This window comes from Chiroxiphia lanceolata, chromosome 5, assembly GCF_009829145.1.
Source record: "Chiroxiphia lanceolata isolate bChiLan1 chromosome 5, bChiLan1.pri, whole genome shotgun sequence".
NCBI lineage: Eukaryota > Metazoa > Chordata > Aves > Passeriformes > Pipridae > Chiroxiphia > Chiroxiphia lanceolata.
Window position 1 is genome coordinate 52,525,617 of NC_045641.1, and position 25,635 is coordinate 52,551,251.

The 25,635-nt window shown below is 47.4% G+C and overlaps 3 protein-coding genes across 11 annotated transcripts; 1 reads left to right on the forward strand and 2 right to left on the reverse strand.

Annotated features, from left to right (window-relative positions):
* Positions 1–31: 31 nt before the first annotated feature.
* KCTD17 (potassium channel tetramerization domain containing 17) lies at positions 32–7,267 on the reverse strand. 2 transcript variants are annotated; one of them, XM_032689654.1, is made up of 7 exons: positions 6,968–7,267; positions 6,250–6,358; positions 4,472–4,563; positions 3,465–3,560; positions 2,982–3,107; positions 2,108–2,259; positions 1,672–1,929 (listed from the first exon to the last, which is right to left on the reverse strand). In XM_032689654.1, the coding sequence occupies exons 1-6, from the start codon at positions 7,172–7,174 to the stop codon at positions 2,158–2,160; spliced, it is 732 nt and encodes a 243-aa protein (XP_032545545.1). In that variant the 5' UTR covers positions 7,175–7,267; the 3' UTR covers positions 1,672–1,929; positions 2,108–2,157. The 2 variants fall into 2 exon arrangements, with proteins under 2 accessions (XP_032545546.1, XP_032545545.1); XM_032689655.1 differs by lacking the exons at positions 2,108–2,259; positions 6,968–7,267 and adding an exon at positions 32–718 and having other exon boundaries at positions 1,633–1,929; positions 6,250–6,352.
* Positions 7,268–9,587: 2,320 nt separating this feature from the next.
* On the reverse strand, positions 9,588–18,266 carry MPST (mercaptopyruvate sulfurtransferase). Of its 8 annotated transcripts, none has more exons than XR_004357445.1 (7): positions 17,811–17,930; positions 17,469–17,547; positions 16,985–17,058; positions 14,983–15,635; positions 14,077–14,403; positions 11,903–12,031; positions 9,588–11,618 (listed from the first exon to the last, which is right to left on the reverse strand). XR_004357445.1 is itself a non-coding variant. In XM_032689650.1 (6 exons), the coding sequence occupies exons 3-5, from the start codon at positions 17,023–17,025 to the stop codon at positions 14,105–14,107; spliced, it is 993 nt and encodes a 330-aa protein (XP_032545541.1). In that variant the 5' UTR covers positions 17,026–17,058; positions 17,469–17,547; positions 17,811–17,930; the 3' UTR covers positions 9,588–11,642; positions 14,077–14,104. The 8 variants fall into 8 exon arrangements, 6 of the variants coding, with proteins under 6 accessions (XP_032545541.1, XP_032545540.1, XP_032545539.1 ...); XR_004357444.1 differs by having other exon boundaries at positions 9,588–11,642; XM_032689650.1 differs by lacking the exon at positions 11,903–12,031 and having other exon boundaries at positions 9,588–11,642.
* Positions 16,186–25,553, forward strand: LOC116787775 (thiosulfate sulfurtransferase). Its single transcript, XM_032689653.1, has 2 exons — positions 16,186–16,849; positions 25,060–25,553. The coding sequence occupies exons 1-2, from the start codon at positions 16,264–16,266 to the stop codon at positions 25,356–25,358; spliced, it is 885 nt and encodes a 294-aa protein (XP_032545544.1). The 5' UTR covers positions 16,186–16,263; the 3' UTR covers positions 25,359–25,553.
* Positions 25,554–25,635: the final 82 nt, after the last annotated feature.

A 25,635-nucleotide genomic window follows, 5' to 3' on the forward strand; every position in this document is an offset into this window, starting at 1 on the left:
AATTCTTGCCACTTGAAATGAGAGGCAGCAAGGAGGAACAGACTGTGAATTTTATTCAGGAGTCTTCAGATACAGCAGTGAAGCAAACACCCCGCTCCCCAAAACAGGGATCTCCTGGTGCTGGCTGACACAACATCAGGTACCAGGGCAGCACACCTGTCTCCTCCTCACCCTGCTGACACAGGGCTGCTCTGGGGGACAGGGAGGGAGGCACCAAGGAGCAATGCAGGTAGCCCAGAAAAGGACTGTGGCTCTGCATTTGCCCTCTGGCCATAAGCCCAGACCAACTGCCTGCAACAGCAAAAGGGCAAGGACTGGTCCTTCTGCAGTTGCCACCACCTTGGGTCCCCATTTGCATCCAGGGTGTTCAGGAAGGGACCGCAGGCTGCAGTGGCTGATTGCTGATGTCCCCACCAGGGGCCACTGTGACATTAAGGAAAGCCAGACTGCCAGGCATAGGAGGGGGCCGTGGGCTCCAGCTCCTACAGCAGCCCAGAGGCTCCATGGAGCATCTGCCCTCCTCCAGGGCTGGAGGCTCAGGCCTCTGAGGTGAGTTTGTAAAAAAAACATGACTGCATGTGAAGAGTGAAGGGGGCTGGAGGGTGTCACTGTGGGGCAAGGGGCTGCCATACACTGCAGTACAAAAAAAAAGATACAAACAAGAAATGAAAAGGCTGGAGTGTTGAGATCACATCCTCAGATCTATGGCTTGTAGCAGCTATAGAAGGAGAGAGAAAGAGAAATAAAATCAACGGTAGGGAAAAGAGCAACTGAGCATGGAGGGGAGAGTGAGAAACAGAAAAAGGGAAATGACAGAGGAAATGAGAACAGAAGAAAAAGAAAAGAAGTGTGGAGTGATGGTGGAAAAACAGAGCAAAAGGAAGCAAAAGTCCATGTGGTTAACATACACTGACTTTTAAAATAATAACACACAGGTCCCACAACCATGGACAAGGAGGCTCTTAAAGAGAGGGAGAGAGAAATTTCAGACAGCTAACGAGTGCCCAGCACCAGGACAGATGGAGAGTGGCACTGAGCACCTTCAGTTTAACTAGAGCCCCACAGATTTCCAGTATGGAGAGGAAACCCCCTTCTAAAGGTTTCCATACCCTGTCCCACTCATGTCAGCCAGACAGCCTTCCTAAGCAGGAGGCAGAGCATAGAGGCTCATTCTGTTTGCAGCTGTGAGAACATCTGGAGTGGGGATTGGTCATTTCTGCTCTGCCTTCACCACCCTTTCCTACTGCGCTCACACCCTGGCAGGGCCAGTGGGGGAAAAGCCCAGGGAAGTGGGAGCAGGGAGGGAAAAATAACAAGCTGCCTTCTGCAAAGTGCTGGCAGGCAAAAGAGCTGCGGACGGCAGCCTGGCGGAGCGATCTGGCATGCGTGTCACGCAGACACGTGGCAAAATTCCCCCCCTTCCCTGAACCACCCCTGCCTGCTTTGCATTCATTTCCACCCCTTTCCCAGCTGCACTCTCCTTTCTGCTGCCAGAGCCTCTGGTCCAGAGCCATAGGATCTGCTTGGCAAGTAAAAACACACATAGGATGAGAATAGGTAGAGCCACCTTAGGGATGAGTCAACCTCCCCTCCCTCCTTCCCCTCCCCAAGCTCTACAAACCAGGGCCATACCCACAAGAGGGAAGTGAGTCACTCATGCAGAGCTCAGGCTGGCAGGAGCTGGGAGTGCAGACAGGTAACATACCTGCAGAGGAGGAAAAGTGAGGAGCAGAGAGAGACAGGACCCTGGGCAGAGACCACTCTGAGCCCTGGGAGACAAAGAGAGCAGAGGGAAGGATGCTGGAGGCTGGAGGCTGGCGAGTGGGGCAATGTGGGAGGTAGATGACAGTGCTGGGATGGACACGGAGGGGAGCAGAAGGGAGGGTCCGCAGGAAGAGAGTTTAGCGCAATCCCGAATAGATGGACGGTCTGCAAATAAAAATAAAACCATAGATAAACCAAACAGTTTAAAATACAAAGCAGCAGCCATGGTAACAGGTCTCCCCTCTCAGCTTTATCTCCAGAGAGACTCCAACTCCTGGAGAGGACAGTCCCCACACCCCACACCTGCTCTAGTCCTTCCCTGCTGCTAGCTGTGAGCTCTCACCAGAAAGGTGGACGGGTCTATGCCTGGGGGGGATATTTTTATCATTTTCCTCAAGGATTTGCTGCACCTTTCTCCTCTGCTTCTGCTTCTGCCTCTGCCTCTGCCTCCTCCTCCACCTCCTGCTCTTCCTCCTCCAGGTCCTCCTCTGTGCTCTGTGGCCCAGCATGCAGGACAAAAGGAAGAAAGAGTGGAGATACTTGCAAGATGACCCATGGCAGTTCTTTCTGACACACAGGGAATAAAGCAATTGTCATGACACTGGAATAAAAAGGGACATTTCCCCATGGCCAAGACAATTCTGGGTCAGGGAGCAGAGAGACTTTTTTTCCTCTGGAACATCACATCAGGGGTATCTAACCCACTTACAAGTGCTGTGACCCCACTGCCAAACAACTGTCATCAGTTGCTAGTGTTCCTTCCTCTATCCTAGATGTCTGCAGGATGTCATGCACCACCACACGTTTCTGTCCTTCCCTCAAAAGGGGAGCAGGAGATATTGGCCCCTTAGGCAAAGACTCAGAAAAAGAAAAGAGAATGCCACAAAACCTTCAGGGAAACAATGCCCTAAAGGCAGTGACACACACAGCATGGGCATGAGGAGGCATGAGGGGGATGTTAGAATAGCATGAGAAGTGCCAGGGTCACTTGCTAAAGCCATTTGCTACACACAGCCAGACACCACCTCTCCAACACGCACACTGCTCCTTTTGGGCAACGGGTGTAATGCCATGGTGCTGAACACCAGGGCAGGCCCCTGTATTTCACCACTGAGGTGTCCCATGGTCACAGGCAAGAGAGGAAAGAGAGAGGGAGCAAACAAGAGTGAAGGATCTCATAGGCAAGAGGAGCAGGGCCATAGCAAAGTTGATCTCACCTTGGCTTTGTGGCTGGGCTCAGAGCTTAGGCCACTGGGGGAGTTGTACAACTCTTTGGAGACCACACACAAGAACTCTGTCTGATCCTCATTCCCATAATTATAGGACGAGCCAATGTTCACAAGCTAAAAAAGATGAGAGCAAGAATCACAAGCACATGTTCCTGCAAACATCTTGGGAGTAAGGCAGAAAGTCCACCATGCAGCATGGAGTCCAGTCCATACCCACAGTGGGAAAGTCCTTATAACTAAGCTGAGGAGACAGCACAGAGAACCAGAAGTTAGCCAGGATGCAAAACAGTTTGGCCTCACACAGTATCCTCTAAACCTCTACAAAAATGGCAAAAGAGAGCCAGTGTGATGGCTCAGTCAATGACTTACCCAATATTCTCAGAGATGTAAGGAGTCTTACGTGGGGACTGTATGACATCCATGATCTTTTCAAAGGCAACTCCTTCCCACCCTGCTCCACCTTATCCATACCTGTTCAAAGCGCCATCCATCTGACATAGTGGAAACCATCTGAGTGAGCTCCTCTTCCTGGCACTGTAGCACACGGTAGACATGCTTAGGAGGCACCTGACAGCAAAATTGCAGAGCATGTTGACAATGTTCAGATGCTAAAGGCTGTTGCCTTCCTGCAGGATGAAGTGGCAGTACCCCTCCTGGTCAGACCTGTCCTCTCCTCACGTCCCAGGTGAAAGGAGAGTGGAAACCACAACCCAGCTTTCTACTGTGCTGTCATGAGGAGCAAGAACAACTCTTCTGGAAAGGAGGGATTGAGCAGAGTGCTTCTTGCCTTGTCCTCGGAAGATATGGACTCTTTTGATGGAAAGTTTGCACTTGTCATTACAAAATCAGTTTTGCAAATGCTAGAAATGCTGATGGGGGTTTGCAACACTGACTGTATTGCTGGAGGCTTACAACCTGAGGCAGACATGATGAAAAGTGAGATAACAGCCAATGCTCCTTCAAAGACAGATTTTCAAAGGTCAAGACAAGGTGTGATTTTGCCACAGGGTTGATTCCTGGTGACTCACTGTCTGCATTTAACTCTTTCACAGACTTCTCTTCACCTGTTCCCTTCAGGTTTCTCTACAGATATCCCCATGCTCTTCACTGTGGTTGCACTCCCAAGACTCCCCACACCAGAGCCCTCCTCTCCATGACACCTTTGCTCTCCTCACATTCTTCTATATTCCACAGCAATCAGCTTCCTTTTCCAAACACTAGAGGAACTGATTTAGTTTCAGGGCCTACATCCAGCATTACTTCTGGGGATGCAAAACAAGCCTGTAACTTGTTTATTGTAATTAAATTGGTGGTAGCTTGTCCCATGCAAGATTTTGATGTGTAGGGACCAGCACATAATCTCTAATTAGTTGTTCCTTTCCATTCCTTGCTGCTTCTCCCAAGTCTGCTCTCCCTCTAGACTCATCTCTCCCTTTCTACATTCCCTGCTTTGCCCACCCCACTGTACCTTGCCATACCTGAGTGACTGTGTAGTCCTTCTCCTCCATTCGATCCTTGATTATTCGGATCAAAGGACCAATGTTATAGAACTCAGCTTCTTCTAAGATCCCTGAGAAAGAAAGACAAAAGGATCATAAAGACAGAAAGTTAACCATTCATTTCCATTTTTTTGGACTTGCAAAAGATCAATTCTGAGCTTCCCAAGGTCCATAGGGAGAAATTACACAGTAGCCTCACTTTTTAAGAGGTTTCCACTGCTTGAAATTCTTACTGCAGAGAATTGAACCTTGGCTCTCTGAATCATGTTTCTAATGCTCACCCCAATTTCCTTATGCTGCCTGCTACTACAGAAACAGGCACTGCCAGTGAAAGCTTGTGCTGAGGACTGCTAAAATCTTTCCCAGATAACTGGACAAGGAGAACAAATGTAGGCTCCAGCCTCTCTCAATGACAAGTCATCAAAAGACCCTGGGAAAGGTTAGCTTACCTCCTGGGACACTTGGAGTTACAGTCTGTGACTTCAGATGATCTTTGGCTCTCTTCCCTGTGCTTCACCTCAAAGCAGGTAAACAAAAAAGTGTTTTGGTTTTTTTCTCTATAGTGTCTGCATCCATCACCTCTCCTAAGGCTCACCTGTTGGCTAACAGGCCCTCAGGAAAAGGGAGGTGGTTCCCAGAGGGCCAGGGAGGAAAAGGTGGCTAGGAGCCAACATTCACATGTCCCCAGGACAGTACACAGATAATGCAGGTGGGGAGATTGATCCTTCACTACCTGACACACTGAGACCTCTTTTGAGTTCCCCATTCAGCACTGAATTCTCTAATGGGTTAGTTTTATGCCAGCTTGTCTGCAGCAGGAACAAAAGGCAATGCTAAGCTATGAACTGGACTCCTGTTTATGTTTTAGATTTGATATTAAAACCTGTGGATGAACTCTGTCTGATGTCAGATTTACAAGAAATGTCAAGTAAGAAATATCTCAGAATTGTGCTTATTACAATCCTGTACCATTACTTAGATATATTTTTGGAATTATAACTGATAAGACGATTCTGAAGAAAACTTTCCTTGCTTTAGGTAAAAATGTGTAAGAGAGGCAAAAAGACTAATGAACATGCAGAAATTGTGCTTGGCAAGGGCTAGACAGCACAGCCTGTCTTTGGAACTGGCTCCTTATTAGACACTGGCATCAAAAAATAACAAGGCATTGGGGACTGCTGGCTGGTAACACAGTGATGTTACCGAGTTATCCTATTGGACCCACTGTCAACCTCAAATGAGGGATTGCTTTGTCTGGCTTGCTTAAATGGAACTGCTGCAGTCCACAACTCATCAGAGCACAAGCAGCATAATTGCATATCACTGATTAATGATGGTCTTTATTACAGTTAGTAGAAGAGATGAGATTGGTTTTGTTTGGTCTTCTGGGTTTTCATTCCTAATTAGAAAACTTAATTATTAACAGAAAACTCAGTCACAGAACCTGGTTAAAAGTGGATCTGGAACACATGAAAAAATGGTGTATTGAGACTGAGATATTGCCTACTTATGTCATGGTGACATCTCTGCTGGACAAACAGTCATGAAGTCACAACACTTGCAGGATGCCTTCCTCACCCACTCCCCTCTAGTAAAGGAAACATAAGTATGCTTCCCAAGAGCTGCAGGAACAGCTCTGAAATTCCCCCACATGAATCTCCACAAGGAGAAAAAGAGACAACACAGTTGACAAGTCCTGTCGTGTCCTGGCTACAGCAACAATGTTAAGCATGAGGTTTCTGAGCTCTAAGACTCACCCTCTTCAGCCATATCTTTATCCAGGACCAGCTTCCCATGACGGAGGAAGTTCAGGATGGGTCCAAAGTAAGTGGGGTCCCGGTCTATTAGGTATGCACCAGTCTCATCCTAGCAGCAGAGATAAACCACAAGGAGAAAATACCCAAGGGAAATTTGTAACCAATCATCGAATGCCCTAGACTATAAGAAAATACAAATCTAAGCAAAAATGTCTACTATTTCTAAGATTCCTTGGAAACCTGAGAATCCCTAGCCAAGTCAGCCCAGCTTGGATTTTAACTCCTGTATTGATCTGCTCAGCAGGCCCACCTCAGCAGGGATCAACCCAGTTGAAAAAGCCCAAAAATAGGCATCAGTCTCCCTGTGCAACTGTGCATACAGGCCTGGCGTGAGAGAGCAGAGATCCCCTAACAGGGGACGAGGCTGAGTCAGGCAGACACATCTGGGAAGTAGTCCCAGGATGTGGGGTGACAGAGAGGCAAGAGAGCAGGAACGGAGGGGAGAAGGCCTCTCTTTTCCCCTGCTCCGGAAGACAGGTGCCGGGCAACAACACAGCAAGGTGGGATCTAGCAAGAGGAAATCTTTCCTGGGAAAAAGAGCAGGCATTCCTCACTCAGTTGCTCCTGCAGCTGTCGGGGTCTGGCTCCATCCCTGCATCCCTCCAGCCCTCCCCATGCTCGGTGGGGCACGGTGCGGGAGGCAACCCAGCTGCCTTACCCGGTCCGATTGCAGCTCCTCGCCCTGGCACAAGCGACAGAGGAAAGATTTCTGCTCCCGACAAAGAGTCTGCCTGGTGGTGAGGAAGACGGTGCCCCCCACATTAAGCCTCACCCACTTGGCCTGGGTGCCAGAGGGTGGCGGGATGTCCCAGGTACAGCGTAGCCCCACGGCGCCCTGCATCTCCTCCCTGCCCTCCATCCTCATCCTCACCCCCACCTCCCCCACGGCGTGCAGGGACTGCCGCAGGTGCTGCCTATCGGAGAATGCTGGGATCTGTAGTTTATCTGCCTCTCCCTCCGCAGCAGCCGTGTTTCTTGGGGGACAGGATCTTCCCTCTGACCACCAAGGGAATCCTGAGAGGAGGAAAGATGCGCAGTGGTGGAGGATATCACTGCGGCTATTAGGGGTGAGTAAAACCACAACTCCACGACGCTGACACTTGCTGGCTTTTCCCCTGTTCCCGTTTTCACAAGCCAAAGGCAGGCCAGCACTCCGGAGGTGCAGAGTGTTATGCAAAAATCGTCGGCATTTATTTCCATAGACATCCTCTCTGGCTCATTAAAAAGTTCTGGGAAATGTAGTTTCGCAGGGGGGTGCACAAAAGGGTGATGGGAACTGTAGTTTTCCCAGCTCGCTGTTCCTGCAATGAGGATGCTGTAACGAGGGGGGCTGCACTGCACTACCTGACCCCGGCTCTGCTGCTGGTACTCTGTCTGCTTCCAGTCCTTGGTCTTGTCTGCAAGCTTCCTCGGAGACGGGAAGAACAACCTGCTCCCTGGCAGTCAGTAGATTAAGCTCCTCAGAGTTGTGCTTCACAGCATTCCCTTCAGGAGATCCATTACCCCAGGCTCACAGCTCAGTGCTGCATCAGTTGCCATGCTTTCTTGCAGCAAAATATGCAGTGGCCTTCTTGCTAACATATGTAGGGACACTTCTGGGAACTGTATCCTGGATCTGCATGAAGTGCTGGTAGGGGTCAGGAATAATTTTTCTTCCAGCTCAAGAGTCACTGACTAAGCAAACTTCCCCCATTGTGCTGCTCTACCAGCACAAACCATGCCAGGTAGAGACCCTCCTGCATCCTTCTCCTGTGCTCCTGCCACCTCTGTGTCTGGACAACAAAGAGCTCAGATTTTAACTTAGCTCTGTGTGGAGTTTTACCTCTGCCCCAGGCACATATCACCCACTGAGGCCTATGTGCCAATCCCACGGTATGGAATCTAGCCCTGCCTCTGTCCCTCGCTCCTGCCAGGCCGAACTTGGCGCTCAGCAGCCTGTGCCCCATGGGACTCTCTTCAAACACATTCCTGGGCACGGACACAACGCGAACAAGCTCTCTCTCCGGCAGCTCTGCTTTTCCCACTCCCATCTAAGCACAGTCATGCTTGCCAGCAGCTTGAGCACACTAAGAATGGAAAGGAAAGGCCAGTGTTTCACCTCTATGTGGCCCAAAATCTTCCTTCACCTAAGTAACTTCCTGGCTCTTCTTTGCCAGGCAATGCAGCACTGCAGAAACGCCATGGTGCCTTGCAGACACTTATTGTTCTTGCATCTAGAACTTCATGTCCTTTGGGGGGGGATTATTGAGGGAAGAGGCTGTGTAAAGAGAAACATTATGTTTTACTCTTACATTCCTTTTCTTCTTGCTCTTCCCTCCTCTTTTACTTGAAAATTACTTCCTTTTATTACTACAGGATATGAAAGCAGTGCCACCCTTCCCTAAATCATCCAGGGTTTCCTTCACAAAGACTGCACGTGTACTTTGCTCCTTCTGTGAAGGAGTGCAAAGAGGAGAGAGAGTATAACACGGAAAAGGTTTGAAGATTGCTGACCTTTAGCTAATTTAAGTACAGGAACAATTCAGCTGCTCCAGGGGGTAAATTCAAATAATTTTTAACCAGCACTAGAGTGACGTATAGCAGAGAGAGGATAAAAAAATATTTTTGCCTACCTATATGGGGCAGACTCTGGCCAAAATTCATGCCCAGACCTTGGGCCAGTCTCCACTGAGCAATAATGTGCATCAAAGATTCTCAGATTAATACTGACCTGAGCTGAAACATCACACGGTGCAACGCAGCTCTGGACTGTCAGAATGCTGCTCTCCTAATTCTGGCTCCAAGTCAAATCTTGGTAAATTGGAGACCTCTGCCCTGGTGTGTAAGGAATGCAGTCTGTATTGGCTGCAGCTCCAGCACAGAATTAGGGTGAGGTCTGTGGCTCTCCGATACGAATGCAGCAGTTGGGTAGCAGCCTACAGCCCCTTATCTCCCCCTCCAATAAATCTGCCCTGCCCTAAGTTTTTTCCCTCTTTTACCAACGGTTCACCCTCCCCTTTTCCTCCTCTCACAGCCCCTCAGCCTCTTGCTCCTTTTTGAGTCCATCTTTTGCTCTCAACACCTTTTTCTCCAGCCTCTCCTATGACAATGCTGCTCATGAGTCCAGGATGGTCTGTATTCAGGGCAAAATTTCTTCCACCAAAACCAGCCTCCGCCTGTGGTCGACACCTCAAGTCTTGCTTACTCCAGGGCCATGGGTTGAGCAGTTAATTGGTAAAGAGGTATATTGTGAATAAGGAAAGATGTCAATGAACACCACTTCCAATACCAGAACCCTCTCTTCTGCAACATACAGCACAAAATTTATTGGAAACTCACTGGGGCAGGGATTTCCCCACAGTATGTGGAAGTTCTCTTTAGGGAGAAGCCAGTCTGTGGTGAGTTACCAACTGAAATGTTCCAATGAGTTGGTGGTGTGGGCTAAATACAGACCTGATTGCACATCACCACCAGACATAGTTCTGAGAAGCAACTAGCGTGCCCTTGTTAAGGTCCATTAAAATCAAGCAATAGAACACAGGGGAGCTAAGTTTAAATAATTGGTGGTGTTCAGTCAAAGGTTGGGCTCAGTGATCTTGGAGGTCTTTTCCAACCTGAAAGTTTTATGATCCTATGGCTGTTCCTCCTGCTTTGATGATTATATATAAAACACACCACAGAAACAGAAAAGAGTAAGCAAGAGCTTACATGGGGCTGTGTGATTGTGTAACACTGTAACACTGCGAAGTACCCGGTGAAATCACAGGGACCATTGCACAGACAGACTGGGAGCAGGAAAAACTTGACAGCCATTGAATACTGGACTGAACAAGAGCAGAAAAGAACAGAGCAGAGGGTAAACTGAGAGTTTCTTGGTTCAGCAGCCAGCAGGCCTGCAGTGCAATCCTGCAGAAAGCTGCACACACTGCAGCGCTCTGTACTTCCATTGCAGCCTGACAAGTCAGCTGTGCCCATGGCACATGATGCATCATTGACATTGTGGAGCTGCTCTTAGGGAATTGTTGTATTGTGGAGCGGCAGTGGGAGCAGGGATCGCCGTGTGTTGGCATGGACAGTGTCACCACTCTGACAGGCTGGGAATACATATCTGGGATTATGTGGCATGAGGAATCAAAGAAGAAACCAGGAAGAATTAGTCAACACATCCATGTAGGATTGGTGCCACTCTCTTTTCTATAGGAAGTGGAGAGGGAAGGACAAGTAATGCTCTGACATTTTGCCATTAAGCCAACATGAACAGGCACAGAAAACTCCATGCACTGGACTTGGACGTGGGAGGAACATAGTTCACTTGCAGACAGTAGAGCCTTGCTCAACAGCTAGCTGAACCAGGCATACTGGAGCAGGGAGAAAGGCCCCATGGCATGCAGGCAAGCTAATCCTTCTCCAGCTCCTTGTGCTGCATGAGGTCTGTGAGCAATGTACCTTTAGTGTGTGAAGTCTAAATGTATATGTGCATCACTTGGCACCTTTGCTGGACGAGTGCTGGGAGAAGGAGAGAGAATGGTCATGTAGCACCTGGTTGCAAGCTGGAACCAGGAGAGATGGGAGGAACATGAAAAATCCCTGTAGGTAACAGCAATTACCATTGCTCACACAGGGGTTGGAACAGTGGTGCTATAAAGAAGGGCTCCTTTAGAATCTGGAAAAGTTTGCAAGGGAACAAAAGGTTTACTGGGAAATGAAGTGTGAAATAGTGCAACCTGACTGCTAGGCAGCAGTAGGGAAGAGAGAGGAAGGCAGGTGACAAAGAAGACATGTGAGGAACAGTGGACTGTGGGATTACTTTTGACCAGACCAGACTGTTTTCACAGAGTCCAAAACTCTTTCAGGACAAAAGTATTGCAGATAGATAGATATTACCAATAAACCAATAAAGAGTTTAGATGCTGGCCTGAGATTCTCAAATTTGTATAGAGCTGTAAAAACTCCAGTCTCAAGTTAGCCACAGGTCAGTGTGACCTTCCTCCTACATCATGGCTGTTGTTTAGGCTACTTTATTGGCCACCATGAGCCCTATTCCACCAAAGATATGCTATTCCCATTTCCCTGTGGCAAATTTTCCACAGGAAAGTAATGAACGTTAGTAATTTGCATTGTATCAACTTCTCCCCAGTTTTCAGTTCCCATAGGAAACCCACCCACTGAGTCAGGAACATAAAGATCTGCAGAACATTTATAGTCCTGGTGCAAGTCCCCTCAGCTGTTCCATATGTCCAGTAGCATCTGTTATGGCTCAAAATAGGTTTTTGCAGTCTCCAGGCTTTGAAAACATTGTCTTAGTCTTCACAACATTCCCAGTGCTTTGCCTGCATCACAAGAACAGCTCTCAGCTAAAGGAGGGAAAATATCAGAAGACACTCTTGGATAGATTTTTGATACATGATGTAACAGGGCATAGCCCAGAAAGACAAAGTATCTTGCTGTGGGAAAGAAGTTCTCAATTTCTGCTCTGTGGGGAAATCAGGGCAAACCTATGCATCTGGTAAAAGATTTGCCAAAAGCTGGGAAACTGAAGAATCACCGAGACTATGTAGCACAAAATTCAGCCTGGAGAAGAGCAGTTGAGTATTGCCAACCTTGGCACACATACCAGAGAGGGGGAAAGACCCTGCTAGATGTCATCCAGCCACACAGTCAAAATGTAGAGCAAGGGGAGAAGGAAACTTTTCATTTAGTTTATGATCTCCAGGTGGATGGCTGGCCTGTGCCACACAGCTCCCTGAAACACAAACGACAGAGAAAAGCAGCTCAGTCTCAAGAGGAAGCAAAGAGATTCCCACTGATCCCAAGGACTGCTGGGTCAGTGGGAAAAAAGAAACACAGTGCTTAAGCTGCATTGCCAAACATTCTGGAAGGACAAGCAAAAGCCAGCTCCCTCCATCCACTGCAAATGATTAACAAAGTATGAAACAATATGTCCATTTTCTCTAACAACTAAAATTTGCTGGAGAAACAGAGCAGGCACAGCCCTCCAGTTTGTACTTAGGAGCCTGGCCACACATTCACAAAATCAGCCTCAGTGCATACTAAAGGGTCACTTGTTTCAGACCCCTGTGCACTCTGTATACTCAGCACTTGCTGTAACACAAGCCCCAAGCCTCTGAACAGCTGGGTTGTTAGGCTGGCTGCAAGCAGGGAAATTGTATGCTTTCAGTCACTGGGTAAAAAGAAGGGTCAGACCATATGTGTGAGAGGGGAGGACAGAGGAAGGAGTAAACTGGACAGTGAAACTCCTGCTCCTGAGGTGGTGAGCAGAAATAGAGTTCGCGTGTACGCAAGCCAGGAAGAAGCCAGAGCTGCAGCCAACAAAGACCAAAGGAAATGCAAAGAATAAACACTCAGGAAAAGGAAAGAATCCAATCCTTGCAATCAATGGCTAGGAGGGTACCCTGCAAATCTCTGACAATAAGCATCCACTGCATTTCCTAGAAAGGACAACCTTGTCATCCATAGATATGTACAGGTACCTGTTGCTGCAAGCCCAAGAGCACAGAACTTGTCTCATTAATTTCTAAATTACTAGTGAGATGCAGGCTTTTTTTGTGGGAGAGTTCTATGGGGTTTTGGTTGTTTTGTTTTGTTTTTTAGAGAAGATCCTAGAAAGAACAAATTCTTGAACATTATCAGGGATACCTGGTGTCCTTTCAGCTTTCAGATATAAAAGACAATGGTCTTGGGGAAAAATAGGTGCCACTGTGGGCTATTCCTCTGTAGGTCTCAGTTCCCCTAAGCTTTTAGGGGAAGGTTACATGGTCTCATGGAAAGAATGAAAACACCCATGCAATCTATTTTCCATCAAATGAGGTGACATTCAGTCTTTGAAGAAGAGAGCTGTAACTGACTAATGTTGACTTTCAGGCCAAGAAAGCAAATGGGCAAGGACGGAAAAGAGGAAGACAGTGCAAAGACCCAAAAGAGAGGCATGCCACTGTCTTTCCTGGATGAATGACCTGTTGAGGGTAAGAGGCATAGTTCTACTCACAGAGAAAAGAAAATAACTCATTTGAATCATCAAGACAAAGTGATCCCATAAAAGCAGAGTTCCTGAAAAGGAATCATCCAAACAACACTCACATAAGATCCATTCAGCAGAAAGACCTTGAAACATACGTTTATTTACATTCTTTAAATCCCAGAATCTTTTCTTTTTCTCAAGGGGGATTTGGGACTATGGGGGTACAAGGCTGGCTACACATTGCGGTTAGAGTCCAAGTAAAAGACGAAATCCAAATTAAGTCTCTAGCCTAAGTGCCAACCTGAAAGCCATATTTGCTCCTTTTAACAGCCATGTCTTTCCACAAAGTTTTGAACTCAAAATGGCTATAAAGTGCATAGATGGCTTCCAGAGCAGCGGCAGAGAGCAGGATTATGAGGCACAGTTACACAAGTATGACCATCCTATCAATGAACATGGTGGAATGTTCTGAGTCAGGAGCTTGGCTTGACTCAATTAATTCCCCATGCTGGCAGCAGCACTCTCTCCCTTCCATCCAATAGGGTAAAACAGGCACAGAATCACAGCATGGCTGAGGTTGGAAGTGATCCTGGGAGGACATCTGTTTCATCCTATCTGTTCAAGCAGGGTCACCTAGAGCTGGCTGCCCAGAACTGCTCTCATCTTTATTCTCCAAAGCAGCAACAGTAGGGTAAGGAGAAAGTGCCCAAGCACCATGTGCACATAATTGTTATCCAACATCTTCAGCTCAAGACACTTAACCAGGAATGTTAAACCCCTTTTCCAAATCCTGTTTCAAGGCACATTACCTGCACAGCTGGGAGACAAAGCAGCTTATTACACAGTCTTCCCCTTTCCCTCAGAAATAATATTTTCAGGCTGTGCCCGCATGTACCATTCCACCCAGGCCCCATCGTACACTGCAACATCTGGTTTGCCACAGAGGTATGCCCCCAGAACCACATGGCAGGCAGTGACCCCAGAGCCACATGTGGCTACCACCGGCTTTGAGAGGTCCACCTTCTTCTCCTGGAACAGAGTGCGGATCTGCTCAGGGGTCTTCTCCAAGCCAGACTCTGTGAGGAAATCAGTGAAGGGGATGCTCGTCGACCCAGGGACATGACCAGGCTCAATTCCTGGAGGAAAAACAATACAGATAGGAATTAACCTCTACTGTCTGGGACAAATCTATTGCAAAACCTGCTCTGTTTCACTGGGAGGAATATTTATTGTTTAGTGTATTTTGTTAAAACAAAAACATTTATTTTTGTTAAACTTTTCTTTACTAGATTACTGATTACTCAGGAAGGATGGCTCTAACCCTCAGGTTACCACATGGACACAACCCTGTTCTTTCTCCCACACCTTTCTCCACATCAGAGCAACCCACATTGATGAAGCACTTCCACAGGCCGATCTGAGGCAAAGAGCAGCACCAGTACATGGAGAGACCAATTAATATCTTTCAAGGTGTATGGAAAGCTATGTTCCTCACTCCAGCCTCTCATAGGAAAAAAAATACGTGACTTCCCCACTGCTGAATTTTCTAAAAGCAGCACTTGCTAGTCAAAAGGAGAGGAGGACAGGTGGACACACCACCTCAAGTCTCATCCCATAAGTGACAACCATATTCATTACCTCTACAGGAGTCAAAGTGATGGGCACCTTAAATTAAGACCCTTTTTAAAATGCCAGTGTCTCAGAAGGCACATTACCATCTCGGGGCTCTGGCTCTACTCCCCGGAACCGTCCTGCAGCACGGGCATCTACTAGTTGGAAGCGACGGGAATCCAAGTTATCTAAGACATCCTCATACGTTTTCACCAGGGACTTGTCCAAGGAGGCGTGGAACTCGCATGGAGCTACCTGGGTTTTCCCAGAACTCAGCGCATTCCCCTCTCGCTGCCAGTTCTTCAGGCCACCATCCAGAAGGGAAACAGCTTCATGACCGAAGACCCGGAACATCCACCACACCCGGGGCGCTGAGAAGAGACCTTGGTCGCTGCCATCATACACCACAACATGGGAATCATTCCCCACACCCAGCTTCCCCACATACTCGGCAAAGTCACTAGCCTTGGGCAACATGTGATCGTAAGGTGAGGTTCGGTCGCTGCACTGGTCAATGTCAAAGAAAACTGCACCAGGGATGTGGCGCTCCTCAAACTCCCTCTTTGGGTCACGCTTCATCTTTGGCAAATACCAGGATGCATCCACGATTCTCAAGGCCAGCCCAGCTTGCTGGGACTTGATGGCTTCTGAAAGCCATTTTGCAGACACCAGTGCACGGTAGAGGAGTTGTTGTGACATCACTCCGGAGTCCTGGCTGAGATTAGCCAATTCCTGAAGTCTGCCTGAATCCACCTGTCTGCAAAAGGTAGAAAGTCACAAATTAGAAACCAGCCTTTCAAAAAGCAAATGGTCTAAGATTCATGTTGGGACCTCTGGCTGCACTGAGGTGCTGGCTAAGCCTGCAATGAGGAGCTTGAAGTACTCCAGCCCTGAAAATAGTTTCACAGAGCTCAGCCCAAACCCTGCCCCGAGCGGGACAGCCACGGCAATCCTGCCCTGCGCCCAGCTCACCTGGTCCCTCCACCTCCAGGCACCCCAGCCAGCGCTGACGGCAGCCAGAGGGGCGTGGGGCAGCCCCAGAGACCGAGTGTCCTGGGGCGAGGCACGGCCCCACCACCAGGAGGGCTCTGCCCCACGGCTGTGCCCGCCCCGCAGCACACCTGCAGCCGGGGCCCCGCCGCCTCCCTCTGCGAGCTCCCCGTCCCTACGCGCCGCCCGTACCTCCGCGCTGGGCCTCAGTGCCCGCCAGCCATGGCCGCCGCCGGAGGGCGGGAGCGGGAGCGCTCCCAGCGGGCCGGTCCCGGCGCTGCCACCGCCTCCGCACCGCCCCTCGGCCGCGCCTCCCGCCCGCGGCCCTGCCGCCATTTCGTGCGCGTGTGAGGAGTGCGGGGTCCCGGTCGCGGCGCCCCCGCCCGTCCCTGGAGATGGCGCGGCAGGGGCTTAGCCGGGCGCTGGTCTCCGCCGCCTGGCTGTCGGAGGCGGTGCGGGCCGGGCGGGTGGGGTCCGGCCTGCGGGTGCTGGACGCCTCCTGGTACCCCCCGAAGGAGCGAAACGCCCGTCAGGAGTTCAAAGAGAGGCACATCCCTGGGGCGTCATTCTTCGACATCGAGGAGTGCCGGGACAAGTCCTCCCCCTACGACTTCATGCTGCCCAGCGAGTCCCACTTCGCCGACTACGTGGGGCGGCTGGGTGTCAGCAATGACACTCACGTGGTGGTGTACGACGGGGACGAGGTGGGCACTTTCTACGCCCCCCGCGCCTGGTGGATGTTCCGGGCCTTTGGGCACAAGGAGGTCTCTGTACTAAACGGTGGCTTCAAGAACTGGGTGAAGGAGGGGCACCCCGTCACGGCGGAGGTCAGCCAGCCCACCCCTGCTGTCTTCAAGGCCAGGCTAAATAGGGCCCTGGTGAAGACTTTTGAGGAGATGGTACAGAACGTGTCGTCCATAAAGTTCCAGGTAGTGGATTCCCGCCCTGAGGGCCGGTTCCGGGGGACCGAGCTGGACCAAGGTAATGGAGGTGGGAGCGGCACCTGCCCCAGAGCAGGATGAGTGTCAATACTAGTCTGGGTGTAACAGCTCCTGGCAGCTGGCAAACAGATTTTCCTAATGCACAGGCATGCCTCACCCTGACTTGTTGATTTACCTTAAAGGATCCGCAGTTGAGCGTTCAGATCCCAGTGCCATCACAGAATGCTTTTGTTGCAGTTGGCTATAAAGCTGTAGGAGGAAATAGGAGAAGAGGGCTGCAGTCATTTGGTTCCAAGATCCTCCATCCCACACACTGCAGAAGTTTATCAGTCAGAATGCAAACGTGAGAGCTGAGAGCTCCCAGGGGTTTGTTCAGGGTCCTATCTACCACCAGCAGACACACAAAAACTATCAGTATTCATACAGGCACCTCTCACCATAATGAATGCACCAGCAAAAGCCAAGGTTTTAGGTAATACAGTAACCCAAGGGACGTTCTTCTTATCGCTCTGATTCCCAGCGAATGGATAACTTGCCTGAGCTGATCTTTGTTCTTTGGCTTAAGTAAGAAAAGCCCAAAACCTTTACCAAATGTATGAAGTGTCAGCCTCTCTCTTTTGGATGCCCCACATTACAGGAACAAAAATTGATTTTGTTACCTTGGTCAAACACTGGACGCACAAGCAGCAGGGATGGGAGAAATCCTGCGCAGTGGGGACAGCTGGTACAGCAACGTGCCTGGAATGAAATTCAAGTTGATTGGTAAAGGAGACCCTTGCTGTGTAATTTAAGCCTTGGTATATCCCAGAATAACTTCTCCAAAAGGGTGTAAAGGAAACTTCCCTGACTGACCATTCCGGAGGCACTCCGACAGTCACACTGCCACCACCAGAGACTTTACCTGCTGGAACTAAAGCCCCTTTGCAGCAGGCAGCTCTAGTGAACCAACAGGTGCCCTGCTTGACCCCTTACACATACCACACTCACACAGGTTTCCTTACCGGCTCAACCCTAGGTTTCCCTTAGCAAAGTCTCAAAAGTCTAGTTCCATAAAGTGTAGTAACACAGAAACAGCTTGAGCTGGTGCCTCCGAGGAGAGAGCACAAACAGAGGAAACGCTGGACTTTTGTACCTTCACAGTCTAAGCATGACAAAGTCTTGGCTCTTCCTCCAGTGTCCTTGGTTCCTGCTGTGTCTCTGAGTGTCCGGTCGCCTGGCCGGCACCACAGGTCCCCGTGCCCTGTTTTGTGCAAAGGATCAGCGCCAGTTCATGGCCTCTTACCTCGGGCTTCCACCACCCAGAGCTCAGCCTGCAGCTGACACTGCAGCTGCACATCAAGCTACCTGCACTGAATGCATTCCTCAGTAAGAGAATCACAGAAGTGGTTTAAAAAAAGAATGTAGAGGTTTTAGAAGAAAGCACAGAAAAGCTCAGCAGCAGCTGTTGAGTCTGAGCAGAGCCCAGTGCTGCTGGAGCCAGCATGCTGTGGGCTTCTGCAATCCCTGGGCAGTGCTGCACTGCTGCCCTGCAGGTTGCTGGCATTCTGTTCTGGCTGTTTACTTAGTGTGTGCTGCTGTACAGCCAGTCAGTGTGACACCATGTCCTGAAATAAATTCCTGCATCCGCACCTCAGGAGTGTTTGGCTGTAAATGACTCTGCACGTGGTTTGCCCAAATGTCTCCAGTGAGACAAGTGTCTGTGCAATACAGTGTGAAAGGTGAAAAAGGTAATGGGACTGATAGAGGACAGTGTTGCAGGGTGAAAGGGGGAATTAGACTTATTCTATTTCTACATTCTACTTCTTCACCTACCGCAGCCCATCAAGGTGAAGGTTGCATTTTAACCCCAAGATGTGAGTAAAATGCTCCTTGCTGGGAGCTGGTGGATTTTGTGTTTCCTTTCCCAAAGTGGGGGTTGTCACCAGGTGACAAATACCACAGCCCCAACAGCATCTCCAAAACAGATTTTTCCTTTGAAATGAGTCAGCATGAAACAGTTTATTTGAGGTGGTCCAGTTTTGCTTCCCACAGCAGATCCAGCAGGATAAGCTCTCCAGCTGCAGCTGCTGGTTCCACAGGAGCTTGACAGCCTTCTGGACCAGGCTATCCAGTGTCTGAGCATCAGCCAGCACTGGGTAAAAGACAGCGCTTACACCTAAAAGAGCAATTTGAAATCAATGCTGATTAATTGCAGGGGTCATCAAATCAGGGAGGGTGCAATTTAGAGAAGAAAAATGGTCATCGGGTTAAGGAACTTGGTGCCTTTTCAGGTGATTTCAGTTTAATTATTGCCTCAGCTCTTGACTTCCTAATTAAGTCAATTAATCTCTCCAGCTCTGTGAACTCCATCTCTAGAAGAGGCTAATTGCAGCTGATTCTTTTACCTCTTTGGTTTTTCAGTTCTTTGTGGTAAGAATTAATTGTTCCCATTTTATTTTTATGCAGCAGCTACCTTGCTGGGATTAAGACCTCTGCAGCGGTAAAGATAAGCCATAATACATGACTAATTTTTAGTTGCTGGGAGAAGCTTACCTCAGTTGCCCAAGTGGAGAAAAAATGTTTCTGTAAGCCAGGTCTCATAGGTCTTAAATGCAGGTGTTGCTTTGGTTGTTTGTGCGTGGTGTGCAGCGTAAGCCTGTCAGATGTGCAGTCCTGACCTACGCACCGAGGAGTTAATGGTGTCCCCGCACAGTGCTGTGTTTCTGGAGGAACTAACGATCCAGAGGCAGATGATAAAAGTAATTACATGATGGTTACCAGTGCTGGCCCTCTCTGAGTGCTGGGCACTGAAAACTGATGAACAAGAATTACAGCTAAACAAATGCGTACAGAAGAGTTGCGAATTTCTGCATTCCTTTGCAGACATCTGAGAAAAGAGGGGGAAGTTGCCAGGCAAGAAGTCCATCCTCTAAAAAAGAAAGCAAACCCAAAACAATTTCATGAGCTTCTATGTGCTTTTCTTCTCATTCTCAGCCCTGGCGTTGTCCTTATCTCCCTTCTGCATACAGAACTCTTCAGATTTTGCCCATTTTCCCAGCTCTCAGTCCTGCCTCCCCCAAACATAAAGCTTTTGCTTAGCTTGAACGTTCAGTGGGAGTGAGAATGAAATGTAGCTTTTTTTCCCCTCTCTTCTCCAAGAGGAGTCTGGAGCTGGGAGTGGGCTGGCTCTACCTTTGCCATGTAGTAATACTTGAGGCACAACAATGGAGAGTGAGAGACTTTATCAAAGTCTGTTTCAACCCACAGGAACCTATGAGGACTCTCAGGGAGCAGGCCAGGACCAAGCCTAAAGTGTTCCTTACAGTGTGTTCATTGTAGATTAGACACGATCAGTAATTGTCCCTTCCAGGAAATACCATTTGATGGAAGAGAAAGATAAACAACTGAAGAGGTCAATAACTAACAACCCCAGGTTTGGGGGTGAAAACTGAAATATTTATTGAACACACACTTCACAATATAAGGGTCTTGGGGGCAGGACATGTTAATGAGGAGGACGAGTTATGCTAACTAGGGGATGGATTTTGCCAACTAGAGGATTACACAATTTTCTGCTAGTTACACAGTTGGTTAATGTTTTTCCTTAGCTAGGACCACATGGGGAAAAGAACAAAGAGGTTTCTTTGTGGTCTGATAACATCATCACAAAGTCTTTCCATATCTTGCTGAAGGAGACATGACAATCAACATAGTTAAATATTAGTAGGTCTTGTGAGGAAGTTCCTCAGAGTAAGGAGTTTCTCCCAGCTCCTGCAGTCCATGGCCTGCTACATAATCCTTTTCTGCTGATATGCGAGTTTCAGATTGCTACAAACAAGGAGGCAAGAGAGGAAGCATTTGGAAAAGAACAGCTATCTGCAGCCAGCACACTCCAAAACTACAGAGAGTTAAATATGGACAGAGCATATCTTTTACCTCTTTGACATTAAAAAATTCCATCTGGAGCTTTCATCGCAAAGGGAAGGCTGGAGAGGAGGGGCTGTAGTCTTATCTAGATAAATAGCCAACAATAAAAACTATATGTAAGCAGAGAGTCTAACAGATGTGGAAAAGGGGATTAAGTATTGAAGAAGATAACATATTACAGGTTACAAATTGTGAGGAAGAATTGCCAGACACCAAGCTGAGTGGGACTTGGCAAAAGGACTTAAAACAAATACAAAAACTTCTGGAACAAAGTGAATAAAAAGAGAACATGGAGAGAAAGAAAAAATAAGGTTGCTATGCAGTTAGCAGGGGTTCCAGGTAAAAGTTTATTTGCGTATAGTCTCAGAATTATACTGAGTCTTGAGTCTGTGCTACCGTGTTTTCTTCTATCCTAAAGATAAGTCTTCAGAAGGAGAGTAGAAATAAGGGGAAATAAGTTTAAATTATTATTTATAAAGAGAGAGTGTAACCAGAAGATATCCCCATGCTCAAATCTGTGAGGCAGCTGATCTCTATCCCAAATATGTGTCAAAAATTAGTTGTGTGACATTACAACTCCATGAGGCAAGAATTTGATACATTTAATCAGAGAATGGTTCTGTAGGACAGAAACACTAGCAAAGGGCATATTTTGTATAGGAGATACAGCACAGTCTAGTCGGCTGTTGGGCTATTACCCTAACATGGATAGACTAGAAGGCTTTCAAAAAACACTTCAAGAAAAATTATTTTAAATGCAGGCAAATTGGAGTAAAATACCTTGGTAAACACTCCCTGCAGCCAAGGGCTTTATTTCCTTGCCAGCAGAATTGATTGGCTAGATAAGAAAAATGGGAACATGCATGTCTGGAAGTTATGTCTGATCTTTTCTTTCAGCCACTGGAAGCACCTACAAGGTAGCATTGTTCCATTTGGACTTCATTAATACTTTGGACATGACATTAGAGGGGCAGTTATTAGTTCAATATAAGGAGATGGCCAATAGCACAAGTACTGTTAGATTTTTAAAAAATTTGACTGGAAAGGAGATAAGGGAGATAAGCTTATGCTGAAAGGAGATCTGTGGGGCTGGAAGTTGCCAGCATGGTCCCATTATTATGCTTCTGTGTTTTATTTCATGTTTTTCTGAATCATCAAGGCACTGAAAATAGGGGGTTGCTATTGAAATGTGCTGCTGGCATAGCCTTGGGAAGGTCTTAATGGTCGTATGGGGAGTATTATGAAGTGGCACCTGCAAATATAGAAGTGGTAGGAAGTATAACACTATGCAGAGTTCGGTGCTTAGTAGCCCAAAACACTTAACTACTTATGTTTGTCTTACAAGATGAAGACCCACATTTGGAAGCAATAGAAGAAGATAAGACTTGAATGCAAGAACCTCAGATGCAATTTAACCTTGGTAATAGCAATCATTAACCTCCTGTCTACCAACTATGATGCTAGGAAATGTCACTTCCTTATCCAGAAGCCTAGTGGACACCTAGAACTGTTCCTAGGGTGGCCAAAGCAGACAAAAGCATATCTAACAGGCTCTTACTGGGTTTAGGCTGAGGACATGAGGTTGTTGAGAGTGCTGAGGGCTTGCCATCAGTCTGTTGGAGCAATAGTGGAAGGGGGAAAAGGCTATTTCAGCTGTAGGGCAGTGTTAGCTCAAGGATAAATGGTGTATGGAATGACCGTGATGAAGTAAATATTGAAAATCAATATTCCTCCTCACATGAGCAAGGAGGTGCCTCAGTGGGAAGTTTTGTGACAAGAATCCAAACTGTTTCTGAGATAGATGCTTTTTTTGAGAGGGAGCCTATAAAGTGATCACTTGTAGTAGCTGGGACCCAGGCTCTCTAGTCCTAGGGTTCCTTTCTGGAGTTTCTAAGGGTGACTGCAGGAATCTGGCATGGAGTATGCTCTGTCTGAGGCAAGAGCAGATGTATCCTCTCCCCTGTTAAGATCCGAGCTGCATCCAGCCTTGCCTTCCAGACCTGTGTTTCTCTGCTCTTGACCTAGCAGAGAGAGATGATGAAACTTTCTCAACCACTCAAAAGCACTTCTTAGGCAGCCCAAGGGATTGTGGTTGTGCAGTTTCAGCTCTATCTTTCAGCTGAACACCCACATAGATGAGTAAATGCAGTTTCTACAGAATTCCCCATCTTTCAACCGCAGAGTGCAAGCACTGGTCTCTGACTTCAACAGTTTTGAGTCTCTGGAGCAAGGAAGTCTCCTTATAGATCAAAATCAAAACTGCTCTAAAATGAGAGTGTTCTTTTCGGATCTGCTCAGCTCCTACCCAAAGAGTTCTTTAAGGGTGATGAGTTGTCACAGCAGTCTCCAATAAGAGAGGGGTACAAACCTATTTTAAGGTGTGTGAACAGGCTAGACAGGTGATAATGACCGTGGTGCCTGGGACACCTAGGAACTGAATTGATGGCCCAGCAAGCTTCTTTGAGTAAGTTCCCTTTGAGCAAGAGTTCCCTTCTAGTTCAGCCTCCAGGACTTCCTGATCTTAGTTCACTTCCCAGTGCCCTAGGACGGTGTGAGAGCATTGTTCTGTGGTTCACAGACTTGTCTGTATTGGGACGATCACTGGTACTGCAGCAGAGCCCCAGAAATCCCTTGCTGAATGATGGGGTCAGGAGCATTCACTCTGTGGGAGACTGGTAGCCTAACCCAGGCTTTCTCTAGTAAGAAGCTTTGCAGTCTGAGAACTACATACGACGTTTTCTCACACTCAGGTTTTATTTCCTCTCTATCATACAGACACTATATTGATAAGTGAGTTTTGCAGTTCTCTGTACTGAAGTGATAGTGTTGTTTTCTGAAACTGGAAAAATGTGGTGAAAGCATCAGTCCAAAACAGTGTCTCTAATTTTTTTTTTCCTTTTTAGATGTTCGTCCCTGTAGAAGTCAGCAGTTTTTCTCCTGATTTCTCTCGGTAATGGTAAACACTTCTGAAGGATGCATGAGGTGACTACTAGACAACTGTGCCATATTTCTAAAGCACTCAGGGTGGATGAATCAAGAGACAAAGAGGAGCCATCTGGAATAGGGAGAGAACTTGTGAAGCTGACTCAGGACATCTTTGGTTATCTTTAGGCTCTGTCTTTGTCCAGCAGAGCAAAATTCCCCTCCTCGATACACTGCCAAGGCCCTATTTTCTCTATATGATATATCTCGTCATGTCATGACATCAGTCTGTGTGAATGATGAGACTGCAATGTCATTATGATGTGTGATGTCAATCTCTGACTAGGTATAGTTTAGAATCATTTGTGACGGGTTCCCTGCCCCAGTCTCTTCTCCTGACATCAGTTACCCTGGTGATTTGGGCAACTGGAAAGCTGTCAGTGAAATAGATTACTATGTAAGTGACTTTCTCAGGGTTGTCTCATTAGAAGTTCAAACCTAGCAAGGAATCATTCCCCCAAATGCATTTTCAACGTAATATATAGTGTTTCTGGCTCCAGCAAGGCTTGATCCAAAGCCTCTCAAAATCACTGGAAAAGCTTCTGTTGATTAAGCCTGTAGTGATAGAGTTTGTATTTGAAGGGCATGATGACAACCTTATCCATCATATTTTTATATCTGCTTCTCTCTAAAGACTTTATTTTGAAATGCAACTTTCAACTTGCCTGAAGTGGTCAGCTATACCAGCAGAAAAACATAACCCATGCTGATTTCATCCATAGAGTAGATAAAAAGTGATACAAAATCTGACTTCTCACTTCTCTGACCCTATTGTCCCAGGATAGCTGCCTCAGCAATAATATAACTGACTTTAAAGTTGCTTTATGATTTACTGTGATTTCTGTTATTTACTTTTCTGAAATATGATTTTAAGGTGACACAGGAATAAACTGTGAACATATAACTGCTTTCACAAATTCCACGTAGAGACCATGCTTCCTGCTTCTGAAAACTGTTTCTGTGCACTGCTAGCATACTTGGGGAAGCTCAAAAATGCACTGCTGCATTAATCTTTACATAGATGCCTATAATGTCTTTGTTAGAGCCTTTTCTGTGTTGGTTCTTTGATTCCTGTCATGTCTAGGACTTTGTCAGATTTCTACTTCTCACTGCTTTCAGTGGGGAAAGAGTTTGCTAAATATTCTGGAAGCTTTGACTTCAGCAAAGTTGAATAATCTTTGTCCTCCTCCTTTTACCCCTGTACTGCTTTGCATCTTCATCATCAAGTGAAGCAAACAAATCTGTTGGAGAGAGTGAAAGTATCTGCAGTGATGCCTCTTTAATATCTCTTTCTTGAACATCTTTCACCACCTACATTAATGTGTCCTTGCTCACATTTCCTTTTCCTGTTCACTCTTGCAGGGCTGGAATCTGGCCACATCCCTGGTGCTGTGAACATACCCTTCCACTCATTCCTATCCGAAACCGGACATGAGAAGAGTATTGAGGAGATCCAAGAAATATTCCGTGCGAAGAAAGTGGATCTCTCAAAGCCACTGACGGCCACATGCCGCAAAGGTGTCACGGCGTGTCAGATTGCCTTGGCAGCCTTCCTGTGTGGCAAGCAGGATGTGGCTGTTTATGATGGTTCCTGGTCAGAGTGGTTCCACCGTGCCCCACCACACTACAAGGTCTCTGAGGTGAAGCGCAACAAGGCCTAGAGGGGGAGCTTTGTCTTGGGCAGTGAGATCTAGCAGCTCTTTCCAGCCCAGAGTAAAGTGAAAGGGAGGAAATAGAAGTAAGGAAAAAAATATGCTGATTTGTATTTTGCAAATTTTTCTAAGAATGATCAGTAGATTTCTATTAATCTTCTGGGTTTTCTCAATTAATAAAATCTAAGATGATGCATCTGTGAATATTTTGAACTCTTCTCTGTTACCTGTAACATGCTTGTGCTGAGTGGGAAAAGCACCTTTGCAACATGAAGGAGAGTTACAC

Excerpts from the sequence above, each read along its gene's own strand:
- KCTD17 (XM_032689654.1), bottom strand. The coding sequence starts at position 7,174 with ATGAGGATGGAGGGCAGGGAGGAGATGCAGGGCGCCGTGGGGCTACGC. Across the intron at positions 3,561-4,471 it reads AGGACTACACAGTCACTCAG|GTGCCTCCTAAGCATGTCTA; the intron begins GTATGGCAAGGT and ends TTTTGCTGTCAG. Across the intron at positions 2,260-2,981 it reads AGCCCAGCCACAAAGCCAAG|AGCACAGAGGAGGACCTGGA; the intron begins GTGAGATCAACT and ends GCTGGGCCACAG.
- LOC116787775 (XM_032689653.1), top strand. The coding sequence starts at position 16,264 with ATGGCGCGGCAGGGGCTTAGCCGGGCGCTGGTCTCCGCCGCCTGGCTG. Across the intron at positions 16,850-25,059 it reads GGGGACCGAGCTGGACCAAG|GGCTGGAATCTGGCCACATC; the intron begins GTAATGGAGGTG and ends TCACTCTTGCAG.
- MPST (XM_032689650.1), bottom strand. The coding sequence starts at position 17,025 with ATGGCACTGGGATCTGAACGCTCAACTGCGGATCCTTTAAG. Across the intron at positions 15,636-16,984 it reads TCAACTGCGGATCCTTTAAG|ACAGGTGGATTCAGGCAGAC; the intron begins GTAAATCAACAA and ends TACCTTTTGCAG. Across the intron at positions 14,404-14,982 it reads AGAGCCAGAGCCCCGAGATG|GAATTGAGCCTGGTCATGTC; the intron begins GTAATGTGCCTT and ends TTTTTCCTCCAG.